At 45.1% G+C, this 20,205-nt stretch overlaps 1 protein-coding gene across 1 annotated transcript in view; it reads right to left on the bottom strand.

Annotated features, from left to right (window-relative positions):
* The window catches only part of PIGF (phosphatidylinositol glycan anchor biosynthesis class F), a 98,619-nt gene that overhangs the window by 74,046 nt on the left and 4,368 nt on the right, over positions 1-20,205 (bottom strand). Inside the window, exon 2 of the mRNA XM_086927781.1 lies at positions 12,260-12,510. Coding sequence (XP_086783907.1) covers positions 12,260-12,510 — 251 coding nt within the window. The remainder of the gene's footprint in view (positions 1-12,259; positions 12,511-20,205) is intronic.

Raw genomic sequence — 20,205 nt, 5'->3', positions numbered from 1 at the left:
GCTGTTGCTCTGCTGGATTGCCCTGCTGTAGCTTTGCTCCCAAGGAGAGGGGAAGGACTTTGCTTTGCGCTGTGTCCTGGGCCTGAATAGGGCTGTGCCTGCCTTCCACAATGCTGGCTCCACCGCCTGCTGGGCGGCTGACGACCCTGCCCCTCACTCTGAAAGGAAAGGAGAAGCCAGGAAAACAAAGTGCTCAAGAAACACCCAGAACTGGTTCAGACTGGGGTCAGGGCCCACTTGCACAAAGAGAACAAAGACTTTTAGGGGTATAAGTACAGGACCCCTGACAACAGAAACTTAGATCATCATGGAATCAAGAAGGAACCTCTGCCAAGGAGAAAGCTGAAACTGAAGAAGGAAGATTGCCCAGCTGTTGCTCTGCTGGATTGCCCTGCTGTAGCTTTGCTCCCAAGGAGAGGGGAAGGACTTTGCTTTGCGCTGTGTCCCCTTGCTTGAAGGAATCTCCAAGGGCATGAGAAGAGCTCCCCCCCTGTTTTGAAGTCCCAGGAACAAAAGGACTTCACCCCCAGCTTCCCCTGAGCTCTACTGAGAGAGTTATGTCCTTCCTGGAGTGCGTGGCCCATGTGTGGTGCCTCTGGAAGTTGTACCTGTGCTGGGAAGCTGGAAACTAAGCTTGAGAGACTTTGCTACAGAAGTTATTGCATATCTCGCTGCGGAGCGCATCCCCGACAGTGCGAGGAAATTCCCACCGCTACGAAGGTCGAGATCGTCGCAGCGCCTGTTGCCGCTGTCAGAATCGTTGCATCCTTCGTTTGCGGGACGCACCCGATCGGTGCGGGAAATCTAACATCGCTGCGAGTGTCGTCGCAGAGCCTGTCGTCGCTGGGTGGGATCGCCGCACCGCCTGCTTGCGGACTGCATCAAGTCACTGCGAGAGTCATCGCCGAAGCCAACGCATCGAGGAGCTGCGAGAGAGAAGATCACTGATGGTCTGCGCATCGTCACCCCGGAGATCGCCGCACCTCCAAAGATCGTCGCATCGTGCCTTTGCGAGAACAAACTTCCTACGGAACCTACGCACCAGAATCCATACAAGTGGCCTTCCTCCCCATACAGACTGGATTCGTCGCAACACGCCCGCTGCTGCAGCGGGGCTGTCGCATCGCCTCCCCAGGGTCTCAGGAGCAACGCATCGCTTGTTTTCCACCGCACCAGCTTCTGCTTTTGGAACTTTGTCGCAACTAAAGGTACTGTGAGTTAAACGTGATGCAACTGTGAACTTTTCAGGTAACTGTGGATTATTTTATCGCAACCGAAAGAATTTTATCGCAACCTTAAGAACTCTTTTGAAACCATATTCTTGAACTGTGTATGTTGGATTTTTGTCGTTTTGGTCTTGTGTAGTTTAGATTAAATACCTTTATTTTTCTAAACTATGCTGGAGTCAGTTTGTGGTGTTTTTACTGTGTTACTGTGAGTGTTGGTACAAATACTTTACACATTGCCTCTGGTTAGCCTAGACTGCTCGTGCCAAGCTACCTAGAGGGTGAGCAGGGGTTATCTCAGAGGGTTTCCTCCTTACCCTGACTAAAAGCAAGGGTCCCTATTTGGACAGTGGTACCTGCCCCTGCCAACTAGAGACACCCATTTCTAACACTAGTGGAATGCCTTCAGATACTTATCTGCTGGTTACATAAACTGGATCATGGACTGCCACTTTGTCACTCAATGATTCAGAAGTAATATAAGTGAATAATGAGACAAGAGTGTAGTGTACATTACCCAAAGACATTAGCCATGCCCGCTAAAATTTTATAATAATTGACACTGGGATTTATGTGCCCATTTCAAAATCTGCCAGACAGCTTTTATTCACAGGAACCGAGAAAGGGAAACCTGCTTGCCTCCCAAGAAATGGCACAATATGCAGTACTCAAAACAATCCTGAAAGAATTGATGGCATTGAGGATGCCTGTTTCATCAATTGTAAAGAACACCTTCAAAACGTCCTCTGAAATCCTTTCTATAAGTGCTAAATTCATAAAGTTCAGCTCAAGAGTATTGGTGATGGAACACAGATGCAAACGTGGAACAAAATCGGATGACTGCGATCGATAGGGAACAAGATCACAGCTCCATTCAGGTGAAACTAACAGAACTGGAGGGCAGGAACAAATGGGATAATGTTATATTCTCTGGTATTGCTGAAACATTTGAAAAGAATACCATAATGGCCTTTATGCATCGATTCATCCCAGACCTCACTAAACTAGACTCTAAAATCCCTGAAGAGCTACAGAGGGTCCACAGGATTAGGATCCGCAATAACAATCAGGGGGATACTCTTAAGCAAGTGATTGGGTGCTTCCTATGTCATCAGCAGGAATGAGACATTCTTCTGGCAGCTAAACAATGGGGCCCTTTCTTGTTTGGAGAACACAAAACACGTCACTAAGGAATCTTCATACTAGACCATGTTGAGGTAGGAAAGGTTTCCTTGACTTGCGGCGTCGGTTGAAGAAAAACAAAATTAAATACGCTCTACTGGAACTTGTGACCATGTTAAGCAGTAAAGAAGGTTGTACTAAGAAATTTGATTATCGAGACGAGTTTGAAGAACTCCTGAATACATGGGACCCAACTAATATGGAAACGTCACATACACCGGCTGAAACTGCTCTCTCAGAGCTATCCCAAGGAGGCCGGTGAGCTGACCATAGTAGGAGAGAGGGGGAGGCTACATGACAAGGAACTGGGGCTCCGGTTCCAAGTACAAACAGGCTGGCCCTAGAGGGTCAAACAGAGACAAATCAAGGTCACTACTGAAAGCATACACAGAAAAATCCTCAACACGAAAATCATGTATCAATAGTTATTGCAATGCAGAATGTGAACATCAATTAAATACACTCAATTGGTTCATGTTCTTCTCTTTTTATTCTTTAGATCTTCAGACAGCCGACAAGTGTTTTGTCGCTTTACAAGGGTAATCATCCTGCGACTTCCTCAAGGCTGCACAAAAAACAGTTAGAATAAGCAATGTATTACCTAATACATTATTACGTGTACTTAAAGTCATTAACATTCACCCAAACATAGGTGAAAAGAAAACATGTATATACGTGCACAAGGTGTTGAGCCCTAGAAATCCACATTAAGAAGTTCCGTATGAGGTGAGGGATACAAATTTGCATCCAAATGACCAAGACCAAGATGATATAAAAGATAATTCGTGAACGATAAAGTAGTCCGTGCTGTTTAGTCGCTTAATTATGTGGTGAAGAATTTTGGTGGGGGAAGGAATTGTGTTGGCGCAGGAGTTAATACCTTTGTAGCCCAAAGTGGTGACACCAGAAGATAGCGATAAATACCTATGTCTTCTTAGTAAATGTGCCCTGTAAAACGACATGAATAGCCAAGAATGAGTACATCAATCTGCCAGTGTAATGGCGAGGATAATGCAAAAACCAAAAGTGCGATCACCTACTTTGATTGTGGTGATACTTCCAACCCACAATGGGGTTTCTGTTGCTAGCGACGTCCAATTTAGTCGAAAGTGTATCCAAATGTTCTAATGTAACGTTTCAGTTCCAGATTCTTAAGTCAAAAGATGCTAGACAGATCTCATATATGTGTCATAACGAAACTATTGAAATAATGACCAAACCTTAAGTTTTGCGATCTCACTTGTTACCATCAGACAAGCCAAGCATTAACCACATGTCACAACCCTGGTGCTTATTATCTGTGACGAAATCTAATGGTAAACAGATCTGCCCCAATACTCCAATTTAATCAGTGCAGTTATCGTTATTAACAGAAACATCTTGTGAGCACTTAATGCCATGCACACAATTACGCATACATGTGCGCTAAGTCCAATGCATGACATTCTGCATTTAAGAGTGTCAAAATCTACAATCCAATTTGAGTGCCAAGAACTTAATATACGGCTACATCTTAATAAGCACTTAGGACATGGTGGTAAGTGATTACATAAGAGTGTTGACTATAGCACACATGAGCACTACATTATAATGTGCCCATGCGCTCGCATAGAAAAGGCGAACTTCACCATTGCCATAATAATCCCTTGACCAAAATATGCTTTGTCTCCGGCATTTGCACAATACTAATTATCCAAAAGTCAAAAGTAGACAAACAGATGAAGTTGAAGTCAGTGTGGCGGGGCGCCGTGAGGGGGGTTTTGGAAAGTGGAACGGATAATCCCAGCAGTGCAGTTGACCTTGAGGCGAGTATGTTATGTTAAGGTTTTGTTAGAGCGCGCAGCTGCCCCAGCTAAGGGGCGTCCCGGCGCTGACCGTATAATTGTACCGGAAGTGGTGAGACAGAGAGGAACGAAACCTTAGATCAGAGGGAAAAGATATGTCTTAATGGCTTTCCGAAATGGGAGTAGTTCATCAATACTACGAATAGATACAGGCAAGGAGTTCCACAATTTGGCCGCCAGCAGTCGAAAGGAGCGACCTCCTACACGGCAAAGTCTGAACTTGGGTGTATTTATCAGATGCTGACCCGAGGAGCGCAAGTTACGCTGAGGAGTATACAGAGTTAAAGAGGGCGGAGTAGCTCAGGGCTGGTACCATTCAAAATTTTGAACGCCAAACAAAGTGTCTTAAACTGGATTCTAGCTTGAATCGGCAGCCAATGTAAAGCTCTGATAGTGGCTCTATGCCTTGACACCCTCACAATGGATCACAGTGTTCCGGGTTGTGGACCCCCCTCACGGCACCCCGCCACACTGACTTCAACTTAATCCGTTTGTCTACTTTTCACCATTATTCTGACGTTTGAACAATACTTTTATGACAGATCGAGAATCAGTTTAATACGTGCAGGATGTTAAATCCTACTGCACGTTAGATATTTTAGAACAACCTGATTTACCCAGTTTTCTCCAAGCTCAGCCGGGTTGGAATTATCACACGCTGAGCGACAGTCCGGATTTTCTTCGTATTCCTACAGCCCTGAGGAAGTCACGGAAACATTTTCCAAATGCAACGAAACATGTGTCGGCTGGTATTTCTTCTGTACAAAGACTATTAAGAGAAATTAAAAGACTGAACTTTGCGCAACATCTCCGAAGATATTTCCTTCCTCTGTCATTTATTATACTGCAATGTTTGTGTATTTCGTATATACCATGTAAACTTACTATTTATGTGTGCCTAGGTCATTGTTTGTTTGTACTGTGAGGGTTTTACCCACTCGTAATTGGGGGGTTATAGAGCTTATCCCCGCTCCTAGAGGCACCATACAGACTAGATATCCTTTCAGACATTGTGCATATATTAGCGGAGCGCATAGGCATTCCCCAGACCACTAAAAACCCTTCCTTTTGACTTGTATGCATGAGAAATACATACCAGCCCTAGTTGCAAAGCCCCCGACATGGTGATAATGAGAGTAATAATCCTCATAGCGCCCCTTATCACTCAAATATCAGCTTTAAATATATATTGGAAATTCAAACATTTTTCTCCAAACATACGCTTAACAGTTCTGAAAATACACAAATATTTGACTAGAATACACATGTTTCAATTATGGTACACATATGTTAATTCAACCAAGCAAAAGCCTGATTTAGTAGGCTACTTACTGGAGAGCCAGTAGCCAACAAGCTACTTATTGGAGAAGCCTGGTGTACATATGCTTCAACAGCGGAAAAAAATCTTTACTGCCTAAAACAACGCCACTATGAATGGGAGGGGGGAGGAATGATGCGGCCTGTTGGTCTTCTAGCTATGACAGCTAGAGGTCACTCATACTATTCCAGCAGTCAAAAGCAAACATTAGCTGGCCTTGAAAAATCATTAAAATGTTACTAGACTTGCAGGTCTAGTAACTTGAGTAATCTACTCAACCTAACTGTAATGTACTTGAAGGATAAACCTGACTCAAATTGTGCGATCCTAGGCAAATATTTTATTTTATGGAGCCACCTTTTTCGACATTGTCACATATGAGAGCACCTTCACATATGCTGTACAAAAAAAAACCTTTTTTTATTTAAAAGACTAAACATTTGCTCCATGTCAAATACAAATCTGGCCCATATATAGGGTACACATGACCCCTGATTGTCATCAGGGTGGGGCAGGAATATTTCTCAGTCGATGTGTAAAAACTCACTTTAAATGAATACATTACTAAAGCATTATGTGGTAGTGTCATTTACACACATCATTTCCCATTGAAATGGCCACAACAATAGGCACGACACACAGCTTGCTCTATAATTCTCTGCCGACTCCACCTCAAAGAAGACTAACTTCCACAACTGCATTAAAAATGCCTCAGCAGGAAGGACAACTGCCTAAAGCTCAAGACGGATGTTCCTATCTTCGGAAAACACACCACCCGCTGGAACGACTTATACACTATTCACATATTGTTTAAAAAAAAGCCTAACATCTTACAGCCTTTCATTTTACATGCTTTGCAGCACAACTGTTAGACTTTACAAAATCACTTTATAAAATCCTCTAACTTTCCAGAGAAAGAAAGGAAATGTAAGAAGACAAACTGACTTTTGACCTCCGTCTCTGAGCAAATGTGACAAGATAAAAACAAGATTTAAAAGCATTCTTATTACTCACGCACTTAGTGAGTGAACAGAACACCTGTTTGTCAGCTTGCCAGAACAGGCCAGTGGGCCGTAAAAGTAGTTTGTCCTGATGAAATCTGACCCGCCTCAGCAAGTGGGCAAGTAGATTTCTCGAAGGCTGAATGAGACGTACTTTCGGTCTTTTGTTCCTTCAATAAAGCTCCTCACTTAGTCAAATGCCAGAGAACCCTATAAGTTGGAGAGCAATTTCTTGCAAAATTGAACTTGTTCTCTCTGTCCTTTGAAATGGTCCAGCTGTTGGAAGGGGCCATCACAGAAGAGGAAATCAGACAAGTGATGGATGACATCCCCACTTGCAAAGTGCTTGGGACAGACGGCTACCTGTCAAGGTCATTAAGAAGAGCAAAACAAAAACACGCCAGAGGTGAATAAAGCTAGATATTGCCCTGATGCTCAAGGCGGAGATGGATCCTTTGGACTGTGCGAGTTACAGGCCTATTTCGCTCATTAAGGCGGATGTGTTGTCGACAGCGCAGCGGGCGAGCGCAGCGGGCGCGACGAAGGCGCGCCGGAGTCGCGCCAGAGTTAAGCCCGTCTGCGCCCGTCCGCGGCCGACTGCGGCCCAGGGCCATAACCCCTGTCCCTCCCTCCCGTCAAATCTCTTGGAGTCGAGATGAGCTACTTCTCCTCCGAAGAGAGCTATGCGGGCTATGCCCCCACAGCATTGATGTAGGGACCAACGCGGGCTGCAGCCACTGTAAATATACCTTCGACACAGGCAAAGCGCTTACCGCAGGCCAGCATACTTTGGTATGTGGTCTACTGAATGTGCGTTCCCTACGGAAACATGCCATTGACATCCATGACCTCCTTACGGGGAAGCAGTGGGACCTCTTATTCCTCACGGAAACATGGCTTGATCAAGACTCCATGCCGGAGGTCATTGAGGCCATTCCTGAAGGCTATGGCATACAAAGGCTAGATAGACCACGTGGGAGAGGGGGTGGGATAGCCATTGTTGCGCGGCGAGATTACCAATGCCAGCTGGATCGCATGGCGATCGACGGCAGTGAAGCTGGCGCCTTTTCCATTTTGATTAATGGCTGCTTCACTCTGAAAGGCTTGCTAATCTATCGTCCTCCAGGCTCTTCTACTGCCTTCGTTGAAGAGCTAGTGGAAGGTGTTACAGAAGCTGCTCTGCGCTCGGACAAATATCTGGTCCTAGGGGATCTGAACCTTCACCTAGATACCCCCTCGGACAAAGTGGCGAGCGAGCTATGCCACACGATGGCTAACCTACAATTTGAGCAGAAGGTACTGTTGCCTACTCATAAGTTGGGTCACCTTCTGGACCCAGTTTTTGCCAACTGGAGTCAAGTGGACGCCCATGCCCCGATTCCCATTGCATGGTCTGATCACTTCCTCGTCCCTTTTACCATTGAATTACAGGAACCCCGTCCTAATGACCCTCCCGCTGATAAACATCCTAGGCGGAAATGGACGGCGTTCTCCCAGGCCAAATTCAATCTGGCACTTACCGAGAAAGGTATTCCCGTGGGGGACGGGGCTGATGAAGTCAATGCCAACTTTGACCAACGCATCTTTGAAGCCCTGAATCAGGTGGCACCGCTTGGCTTGTCGAAATCAGGCGGCCGAATACAACGGTCGGCACCTTGGTATAATGAAGATCTGCGAACGGCCAAGGCTGCATGCAAACGCGCCGAAAGGCAATGGAGGATTGCATACTCCGCACAGGCCAAAACTACTTATATGGATTGCAGGCGGGCATATCATATGATGATTAGGAAGGCCAAATCATCGTATTATTGCAATAAAATTGAGGAAGCCAAACAGTCTACCAAGGAGCTTTTCTCTATTTATAAATCCATTGCAATAGGAAAAACTGCCACAGCACCGAAGGAGCTCTGCACCACGGAGGGCTGCAATCGCATTGCGGAGTACTTTGCAATTAAAGTCTCCAACATTTACAACTCCTTCCCCCAGAAGACAGATAGAGGCACTGCCCCCGTGGAACTCCCTCGAAGGGAAGGGGAACATCGGTTGACCATGTTTGTCACTCCTTCCACAACGGAGCTTCTCCGTATATGTGGATCCATCAAATCCGGTTCCCCCAGAGACCCGACTACCCCGAGCCGGCTTAAGGATAGCTTACCAGTGCTAGAGCCCTACGTCCGTCAGCTTTTGGACGTCTCTTTTGAGTCTCAGGTGGTCCCGAAGGCCTGGAAGCAGGCGGTGGTACTTCCCCTGCAAAAAAAGGCCAATGTCAGCTTTGATAAATTGGACAACCTCCGTCCTATCTCCCTCCTCCCCTACATGGCGAAGGTGGCGGAAAAAACAGCCAATATACAGCTCATGCAGTTTGTGGAGACGGCTTCGCTACTCCACGACTCGCAGTTTGGCTTCCGTCCCCGCCACTCGACGGAGTCCGCTCTCCTCGTGGCGGTAGAAGCTCTTAGACAGGGAGTAGACGAGGGCCAGACGATGGCACTGATCCTTTTAGACCTAAGCGCAGCATTCGACACTGTAGCACATTCCACCTTGCTACAGTGTCTGAGTGAAGGTGGGGTGACAGGTGCTGCGCTTGGCTGGATCAAGTCCTTCCTCTCTGAGAGATGCTTTCAGGTCAGACTGGGTGAGTGCTATTCCAGGGAGATTGAGTTGGGCCAGGGCGTCCCTCAGGGTTCGTCCCTGAGCCCAACTCTATTTAATATTTACGTCTCCCCCCTAGCGGCTATTGTGGAGGGTCACGGCCTCCGCTTGGTGTCCTATGCCGATGACACGCAGTTGGTCATCTCCCTATCGCGCGCGCCCGGTCTTGCGGCAGACATCTTCAGGAATTGCATGAAAGACCTTGCGGCCTGGATGTCTGCCAACTGTTTAAAGTTGAACGGGAGCAAGACCGAGGTGCTCGTGGTGGGGGGTGTACCGTCGGCGTGGTCGTCGGCGTGGTGGCCACCTTGTCTGGGGGAAGTCCCCGCTCCCTGCCGGGAGGCTAGGAATCTGGGCGTGTGGGTCGATAAGGACCTCACCTTTGGCCCACATGTCGGTCGGGTGGCGGGGGTATGTTTCAGCGTTCTGAGAGTTCTTAGGAAAGTCTTAGACCTGCTTCCTATCTCTGCTCGTCGGACGCTGGTACATGCCTTGGTCACCTCCCGACTTGATTACGGGAACCTGCTTTATTTGGGGGCCACAGGCAAGGCCATCGGTCGCTTGCAGGTTCTTCAAAATGCGGCAGCGCGGTTGGTCCTTAGACTCCCTAGGAGATCTTCCGCCAAGCCAGCCTTGCGAGCGCTCCATTGGCTCCCCATTGAGAGGAGAGTAAAGTTCAAGGCCCTTTCCACCTGCCACCGTATTTTGTACGGCAAGGCACCTCTCCCGCTCCAGAGCTTAGTAGCCTACTACGAGCCTACACGCAGTCTTCGGTCCTCGCAGGTTGGGCTGTTAAAAGTTCCAAGAATATCTAAAGCTCGGATGGGAGGCAGGTCCTTCAGATACCTCGCTCCCATATGCTGGAACAAACTGCCACTGGAACTTCGGCTTGAGCCTTCTGAGATCCAGTTTAGGAAAAAACTTAAGACTTATCTCTTTCAGTAGACAGCTGGGTTAGGAGGAGGGGGGACAGTCATTTCACTTACCATAGCGCGGGGACACGCCAGTGGCGTAACCAGGCGCTTAATAAATGCCCAATAATAATAATAATAATAATTAATGTTGATGTTAAGTTATTGGCCAAAACACTATCCTGAAAGTTGTTTTACCATCTTTGTTACATCTAGACAAGGTAAGATTTGTCCTGCACCACTTTTGGCGGCTCATCTGAGATCATTCATTCATGCTCTTCAGCAGGCGAGGGAAGATTTGGATGAAAAGGTGATGATCTCACTAGACACTGAAAAGGCGTTCGATCACAGAGTGGTGATACCTGTTTCGGATCCTAACACACATGGGAATAGAGACAGAATTCTTGCAGAAGGTGAAATGGCTTTACTCAAACACAGTTTGACTTGCAATGGCTACACCGCCCAGTCTTTTGAAATTAGAAGGGTTGTCCTCAGTCTCTGATACGGTTTCTTTTGGCCACTGAACCACTGGTGGTGACCGTTAGGCAGGATAAGGCCATAAAGTGCAGTCAACCCGGCCTGCGAAGCGTAATCTTTTTGTATGCTGATGACATCTTGGTGACATTATCAGATCATATAAGCTCAATCACAAATCTCACGACTCATCTCACTATTTGCGGAATTATCTGGATACCATATCAGTTGGGTGGGGGAGTGGAAGGGGGGGGGGGGGTGGAGACTGCAACCCTATGGATGAATCCTTTTTCAATCGCAAAGACGGAAAACTAAAAAGATTTTTGGAAGTCGGGTTTAATTTTGGGCTGCATCTAGAACTGGTTTGGTGCTATCGACAATTACTGCACTGTCTGAGCACTTCGATGCGGCCTCAACTGAAGACTCTCCAAGAATCAAGGCTTCTGAAATACTTAGAGACCTGGGGAACTTGCGAAATGGTAGTCTTGGGCTCTGTAGGATTATGAAAGGCAGGAGATTCCAGCATCTACTATCAGAACACCTCAAAGTGATGAGCCTGTGGGCTGCAAGTAGACTAAACCAATGAAGACTGGATGGAGCTCTTGCTGACACATGACAAACAGCTGCAGTAGGTCTTTGCCAGTATCCGATGGCTGGGCCTGCCATTAGTCAAATCCTGATATAGTACACATAGTCAGATAGTGCCAACGCTGAGGACAAGGCTACTGGGCAGGAATATGGAGGATGGTGAACAATATATTGGATAGGTCAGGAAAACATCTTCTTACTATGCGGACAATCACTATGAAAAATGTGATTTACTTGCGTTTGTAAACATAATTAGAAATGTCAACAACTGCTTTTAAAAACAAGAAAAAATAGGATGCCTAGGATTTTACCAATAGCATCTGCCAAAGAAGCCTGATGCCCATTCTACCACACAATGGCAGTCTGCACAGAGATGAACATTGCAGCCCCGGCTACTGACTGTGCTCTTCATTCCTGTACCCAGGTGTCTGCAAAATATTGCTTGCATCACAGGAATGGCTTTCTGATACATGTAATGTGTAGAAATCATAAGAGTTCTGAGGGGGCATAAGATGGACACATTGGACTGCAAACAGAGAGAAAAAAGTGAAATGAAGTTTCACTGGCAGTTGGGAAAAGAGAGACTTATGACAGTGTTTTAAAGCACTGCAAGAAATGTTTTTATGTGGAACTATCCTTTTAATCTTTTCATTCCACTCTGTGTGGAAAATATTTTTACATTCAGACAAAGCCCATCTTCTACAACGGTTGGAATGTTTGGGTAACTTTAACATAGTTGCTTGAGCATTTTGTCTTCACTGAATTGAAGGGTACTTGTTAAAAGCCAATGGGAACGTTTGCCAATACACAAGATAAAATGACTTGAGTTTTTCCAACATTCCCTTTAGCCACCCCATTCTGATCTCCAGAACATCCATGCTCCCACCTCAACACCATAATTACTTGCAGATTTTTGCAGTTGGGTCACAGGGGGAGGGGTGTTGGGGGGTGGAGTGGGGGGAGGTCGAGGAAATTACAAACAAAGTATTTCGTGAATCTGTCTTTGCAAAGGCAAACGTGTGATCACAACTGAAGAAAAAAGTTAAATAAGATTAATACTTACCTTGTGATAAAAAGAATTTCTTTTGGAGGAGGGTGTGGTTTTCAACAAGACATATAAAACAAAATTAACTGCTGCCACAGACAAAGAGCAAATCCACAGCCAGGGAAGATGTGTCCCCACGACTGAGAAGTTGTCCAGGAAGAGAGATGGGATAAAGGTTGATAACATGATGGACAATATAAAGAACGCATGGGCCGACCCCATTCTTCTCACTTCAATGTCCTTCATGATGCTTGTGCTCAAAATCTCTCCTGTTCAAAAGTAAAAATGTATGTGTTATTTATAGATAAAGACATACATTGCTTTTGGCAAAGGGCACTCTGTTTTTAACAAAAGCAAGACTTTAAAGATCATGACAGACTAGTAACAGAACTAAAGGCAACAGGGCAAAATTAGACAAATCTCGCTGTACATTTAGTCCATAGCGTGATATTAAAAGATTAGTTAAAAATGCATCTCTTTAAAAAACAATTGTTAAAGCTCACCTCTTAGCCAGACACCTCACCAGCCTGCCTATCCTAAGCACAGCCAAAGATGGCGGACATACAGTGCTCTAATTAGGATGAAAAAGGTGCGTGTGTGTGGGGGGGGGGGGGTAACTAAAAGCTAGGCACAGAAGTGTAACTAGGATCCTTAACAACAGGAGAATCCTATGTAATTATGGGCGTGGCCTAAAACATGTGCCTGACACAGCGTTGCCAACTGACCAGAATGTGTCACTAAGTGTATTTTCCAAACACTAAGCACGACAAAGATCACATACAGCTAAAACAAGCTCAATCTATTCACTTTGTCGATGCCTATTAGCACTGATTTTTATTCAGTATCATTAAGTGAGTAAAAAATCCCATTCTTCCCTTCACATCACTTTTCTCTGCAATCTCTCTAGTTACTTATGGCCCTTTTCTTCATGCTGATCCCTTGCTGAAGTTCCTCCATCTCTCACACATCTCATTCCTCTCCATTGCTGGCTTTTCACTCTCTCCTTCTGCATGTACTTCTTTTCATTTCTTCCTCTTCACCATCCCCTTACAATCATTTATTGACACTCTGCATGAGCACGTCATTTGAACACCTTTAGATACAATCAGCCACTATGAAAAACTCCTACTGCTCTTAGCGTCAACAAATCTAGAACTGTCAATTGTACCCATCATCAACATTCGCAACTCACCCAACACCTAGGGGCCTCTTAGTTTGCAGCTTGCACCTTGCATTAAAAACAGAACTACAGAACCATCTGGCAAAATTGAATACTCTTAGGAAACACAGACGTGAAACAAATTAAAAAGTGTAAAACGTAACAGGGACTGTATGGCTGACCTGGAGTACCATAAGTGTTAATGACCAAATTTTCTAGAATGTTTTACTTCTAAAGTTAAGAGCACGAATACAGGGTCTGAAAGGGACCCGTTTAAATGGCTGATTTAATTAGTGATGGGGCTACACCGGCTCAAATTAAGAGTGGATATTCTCCATTTCCCCGCTGTCTTACTTCATCCCTTCACCTTCCGCCTTATAAACAAGCATTGGCATAGCCAATAGGTCTCGCTTTTGGGACGTTATAAAGTATTTAGTTATGCAGCACAATATCCTTGGTGCAACAACATGAACTGTTGCATGGTTCAACACTTATAAGGTCACAAAGGCGAGAACTGTTGGCTATGCCAATGCTTGTTCTAGGAGGGCTCCTGTTACAGACTGGGACCTCAGAGTACTATAAATACACAAGTCACTATTCCTCATTGCGTCAACCAAGATTTGATTATGACTCTCTGGTTACACACACTGACATGTTATGTTATGTTAAATATTTATAAAGCGCTCAAATCACCCTGGGGCATCTCAGCGCTAACTAGGCAAGTGTACTGAGGGTTGATAAGCAAGCCAGGATAAGATACATTTCTTGTTAAAAACAAAAAGGCTTTCAGCTGTTTCCTGAAGATGCTTTAGCTTGGGATTTTGTGTAGAGCCGGAGGGAGCTCATACCAATATCGTGGAGCAATATATGAGAGCGCTCTACCCCCTGTGAGGGCAAGGCGAATTCGGGGAACCTGCAGGATAACCTGAGTACTAGATCTAAGGTTCCTGCAAGGAAAATATTTTAATCGTTTTTTCCACATTCAGTGCGTTATGTGTCAGGCAGCAGATCTTAAAACAAGTTCTCTTCTTCACTGACAACCAGTGCAGTTCTCTTAACAAAGGAGCTAAGATGAGCCTGCGGGACGATTTAAAATCATTCTTGCTGCAGTATTTTGTACTACTTGGAGTTTGGCCAAAAGGGTCTCTCCCACTTCAGCCAACAAAGCATTCCCATAGTCAAGGTGACTAATTAACATAGCCTGGACTAAAGTTCTGCAGTGGGGGGACATCGAAGGTGATCGCATTAACTGACTAAGGTTTCATAATGTAAAAAAAAAAAAAAAGTCCACTTCCCACGGATTAATTTAACGTGCATGTATTTTTCATTTGAGGTGTGTATTATTTTATACACAGGTACCTAAAGGTGAAAACAACAATCAAATAGAAGGAGAATACGTTTTTCTTTTTAGCTAAGTTTTTAATATTGCCCCCCCACTCACTGACCGCACCCTTATTGCACTCCCGATCACAGTTCCCATACTTGATTTTAAGCATTTCAATTACTGAATGCATGCACCAGTAATCCGGTGCTTCTGTGAGAGACAGAAACAGAAGCTATTCTGTTAATTCTACTAGACTATCTCAGGAACCGCACTCTGTTCCATCCATCTAGCCCAGTCCCTCTTCTACCTGAATGTATGCACTCTGATGATGCCTGATCACTCAACACGGTCACAATGTGGCAGGGAAACTGGCCCAGACGGTGACCCAACTGACTTGTTTCTAACTGATCAGGAAGCCTGGTCTAGTTACATCCTCTTGATCACTAATGCTACTGCAGCAGGGGCCCGCATGGATGGGTGCTATTGTCATACCAATATATACAAAGGGAGACAGATCCTTACAGGCCAGTCAGCCTAATAGATTGCCTACAAAATGTTTTTGCTGATGTGTTCTAGAGAAAATCCAGGACTGGATGTCTGATCATGACATCCTTAGCCCACTTCAAGCCGGATTTCACAGGAAAATGTCCTCAAGAGACAAGTCACAATTTTCAAAAGGGAACCTTTATGTTACCTTTGTAGATTTAAAGGCAGCTTTCAACTTAGTTCCTTATACTGGTCTATGGAAGGCTAACTCAGACATGGCAATGCCTCCAAATACTATTTCATTAGTCATACGCCTACATGAGGGTAACTATGTGCATGTCATGTGGGGAGACCAAGGCCAGTTGACAGATAGGATACCTGTATCTAGGAGTATGAGCCAGGGCTGCGTACTGTTGCCCACCTGGTTTTCTTTATTCATTAACAACATAGTCCCCTTCCTGACCCACGTAGACATGGACGCTCCACTCTTGGCAAAATCTAAAGTACTAATCCTTTCATTCATTGACGATAATTTGTTGATCTCCAAAACACTAAGCGGACTGCAGAAACTCTTGACTCGCTTTGATGATTTTTGTTCTGCTCGTGGCCTGGAGATCATCACATCTAAAACAACTTAATTTACAAAGCTGTGCTCTCGCAACTACATTAAGGTGTTACATAAAAAGTACAATGACCAATGTGATTCAATGAACAGAAGCAGATTCTTTCGTGTGTTTCTTATCACAGCAAGATGATGGTTTATTGGTTCCAGACTTGAGAAATGTCCGTACACGAGAGACGACGACCGGGAACCAACAGAGGAGGGATACCGCACTACGGCACACCGCTAAAGAGAAAACGAACCCGTTTTCGGAAGCACTTCTACAGACGGATCCCCTCCCGGCTACTGCCTGATACGCACCCGTATTCAGAGTGCTAATATTTGAAGACTTTGACCTACCTAATAGGGCAGAATTTAGCGGCAACAAGTGTATCTTGTACGTGACTCTACTGGATACACCATTCCTACTCAGTCACAAATTTGATTCTTAATGACATAGTGTCTCTCTCTCTCATCTACCCACATAGAACACAACTACGAGGTCCAGACTAGTCTCAACCCATACTTTTGGAGTTGAGTTTTAAGCCCTGAAGAGTCGTGTTGACTCAACTGTACACGACGAAACACGTGTCGGCTAACTGTGACATTTCTCAAGTCTGGAACCAATAAACCATCATCTTGCTGTGATAAGAAACACACGAAAGAATCTGCTTCTGTTCATTGAATCACATTGGTCATTGTACTTTTTATGTAACACCTTAATGTAGTTGCGAGAGCACAGCTTTGTAAATGTGTCTAGTCTTTGACTTTTTTAGACGGTTAAGGGTGTTTTCCGCCTGCTCTTTACGCACTACACATCAACCATTCACACAACACACTAACATATTAATTGAGGTAGTGCGCCCTTGATATCTGAATTCTCTAAAAAACCCCAGATCAGTTCACTTAAAACAAATTAATGTTGTTCAATCATCATAAAATATGTCAAGGGAACATTGCCTTGAGGTGGTGAACTCTTACTTATTTAGGAATGACGATTTCGGGAGGCAGGACATGGAAACCTCACATTACCATGGCGGCCATCAAACTAAAACAGATCTGGGGCGTCTTAATCAAGGATTACTCCTCCTCTCACACAAAACCAATTTGGCATGTCCTCCAATTTTGCGAGGCTAAGGCCTCAGTAATACCCTTTACGGTTTGGAATTATAAGGGGTACTCTAATATCGAGGAGTTATCCAGAAATGAAAATATATTTGTGAGGAATTTAGCTTTTCTATCCTTCCCTGTACCCCCCCCCCTCCCCCGGTGCCCCTTTGTATCCACTTTTTATGGACTCTGGCATTAAAGGATTGGTCCACAAAGTAAGATTGTGCCCCTTTTGTTCTAAAGCCGGCTATGGACTGCTCCAGAGTTAGCTCATTATGTAGAAGCACTATAGGACGTGATGAAAGCCAATCACTTTAGTAAAGTTCCCCGGCTCAGGAGCATCACAGATATGTTGTGTTCTCTTGGGGTTTCTGAGCTGTGGGATCACCCTGAGGCTTCAAATTTTCCATCGAAGGATGATCTGAAAAAGCAATAATGGTTGGCTACTGCCACTAATGAATTACGAAGTGTTGTCTGCTCCACGTTATCATGAGATTTCTATGTGAGAGCAGATATGAGTCGTTTTAGGACCAGATTTTTGTCACTTAGGAGAGGAAACTGTATTTCTAGTTTCGAGTGGGTGTCTTACCGCTGAGACCATTCACTTCCAACATAGCTGCCAAGGTTTCAGATTGGTATGTATGACATTTTCATAATTTCACTGAAATTATGTGCGACATTTCAGCGACTATGAGTGACACTTGCTCGTGAACAAAAAATAAAGCAGTGAAGAAGAGGGAATCATAAATATCAGAAATTACAATCATTTGAGTAAAGAGAGAGTTTAAGTTAACTACTTCAACGCATAAGAAATAATAGTTAAACAACTAATTTATCAGTCTGCAGCCAACATTGCAGAAAATAGATAAGGCAGCCTGGAAGGCGTTCATACTTTATTATAGTCAGGTGAGTGGTTCGCAGAGTCACTCGATTGCCGCCGACCACATGAGCTGTAAGTAGCGCTGCATTAGAAAGTGGAGCGTGGGAGGCACTCATTTAGGCCACAGCTAGGCTGATAGCATAGTCTCACTGACAAGAGTTTCAGAACACTTTCTTTTGAAGAAGGCAACGAGCCAGCTCTGTTGTAAAGATTAGGCTCAGTCCTGATGGCACAAAAGCTGTGATGTATTAGGATTTGCACATTTATTATTGCAAAAAAAGTTACTGCCACTAGCCTTTACTTTCACCCATCTCTGCAGTTTAGACCACAGTTGCCAAGCTTTTCGTATGTAATGATAGAATTTTACAGCCACCATAGAGTTTTAACCAAATGCATGTTACATTTTCCTGCCTTAGAAAAAACGTCCAGGATCCGTGCACAACAGGAGTTACTTGTTGAAACACAGCCTGTACCGGACTTGACGTTCGATGACCAATGTACAGAACGTTCTCGCAAACTTTCGCACGTCCTCCAAAGACACTAACCTGCACAAAACCCACCAATCATTGAAAGAACACCTCGAAACAAAGTCAGATTTATGGAATTTGTTAATGTTTGCAATAAAGGTCTTGTAATATTTTAAATCAACATTGTTACTTATTTTGTTTTACTTGTGAACAAATGGGTTTAGTCACATATTCAGCACGTACTGTTTTCACACGGTAGAATAAGCACAAGCACCACTCGGGTGGCTTGTACTTACTTTGACTCTTTTGCAGGCAGCGACTCTATGGGGCAAGCAGACTGCAAGTCACTGTGGCAAATGTAGTGTCCTTGCGCATACAGAGACACAGACACAGGGTGTTATGTGGGAGCTTCTTTATTTCACGTCCTTCGTCCTCCTGGGTCATCGGCTAACTGCTGTCCCCAGCCCCTGGCTCCTCCCTATCCTCCCGCCCTCGTTCTCCCTCGGGCAGGTCCTAGTGTCCATTGTATGTGCATCCATCATTACATCTCCCCCCTCTGTAAATAAAAACAAAACACAACAATGTATCAGCACCCTTTGCTTTCACGTCACGGAAGATCGCCACTTAAGAGTTCTTCAATGAGGCGAGAAAGTTTTCTAATAGTCCGCTTGGGGCGCGACTGAGGATCAGGGATATCTCGCTCGTGCTCATCAAGAGTTCCCATCAATACCTGACTGCGGCTGAGCGGTGTCTCTCGTTCATTGTTCTCAACTAGTGATTCAGTCAATAGTTCTTTTACGCGAGGGCTGCACTTCTTAAAGTGTGTCACATTCCTGGTGACTCGTCTTCCGTCTGTTTCCGCGGTGACCATAGTTCCTTGCTGTCTCACAACTTTCAACGGAGTCTCATGATATTTGCAGTCAGTCTTTCTGTGCTGCTCTTGCCGCGCCAACACCAAGTCTCCTTCCCGAATTTCAGCATGAGAGGCATGTCGACATTCATCCGCATATCCCTTCATCTTTTCTTTCTTCAGCCTGTCCATGGCCACAGTTTCCTCGTGGTCAGAGTCCTGATGTGGTTCACTCACCGGGACATTCATCATGGCAGTCTGGTGCGCACTGACCGGACTAGCCTGAGGGTGGCCGGACATTTGCCCGTGGTGGAGTGGGGTGTGTTTCGGTATGCACGTAGTACTTCATTGAGCGCTGTCTGGATGTTCTTGAGAGTGAGCTCCGCTTGCTGAATGGATTTCTTTACCGTGGCCATGAATAGTTCAACTATTCCATTCGCCTGTGGCCAGAGTGGTGTGATTTTCCGGTGTTTAAAGTTTAGGTGTTGAGCAAACTCGGCGAAGTCGTGGCTGTTGAATGGGGGCCCATTATCAGATTTTACCACTTGAGGAATGCCCCACGCAACGAAGACTTCATCTAGAATTGGTATGGCACTGGAAGCTTTGGTGGATGTGCACAGTTGTGCAATGGGGAATCTGGACTATTTGTCCATGATGACCAGGAAATATTGTCCAGACTTGAACGGCCCAAAGAAATCAATGGCAATGTGCTGCCAGACGCCATCCGGCAGTGGAGACATTTGCAGCGGTGCAGGGGGATCTGGGCGGCTCACTAGCTGACACTGTGGGCAGTCCTTCAATGTTGCTTCCACCATTAGATCCAGTGTCGGAAACCAGACCCGCTCTCGGAGCACTCTTTTCGTGGCGACTATGCCCCTGTGTCCTTCATGTGCTAAATTGATGACCCCTTGTCTTAGCTGTCTTGGAATCACAATTCAAGTGTCTCTTAGGATGAGACCATTCGTTGCTATTAACAGTTCATCATGGACATGTTTGAATGCGGACATCTCTTGGTCACCTTGTCCCTTAGTTTCTAAATGTCGCCAGCTATTGGTCTGTATGCGACGTTTTACTTCCTGCAGGGTAT

The sequence above is a fragment of the Lissotriton vulgaris genome, chromosome 6 (assembly GCF_964263255.1).
Source record: "Lissotriton vulgaris chromosome 6, aLisVul1.2, whole genome shotgun sequence".
Taxonomy (NCBI): domain Eukaryota; kingdom Metazoa; phylum Chordata; class Amphibia; order Caudata; family Salamandridae; genus Lissotriton; species Lissotriton vulgaris.
Note: the sequence above shows the minus strand (reverse complement) of the source record. Positions and strands in the feature narration are given on the sequence as shown.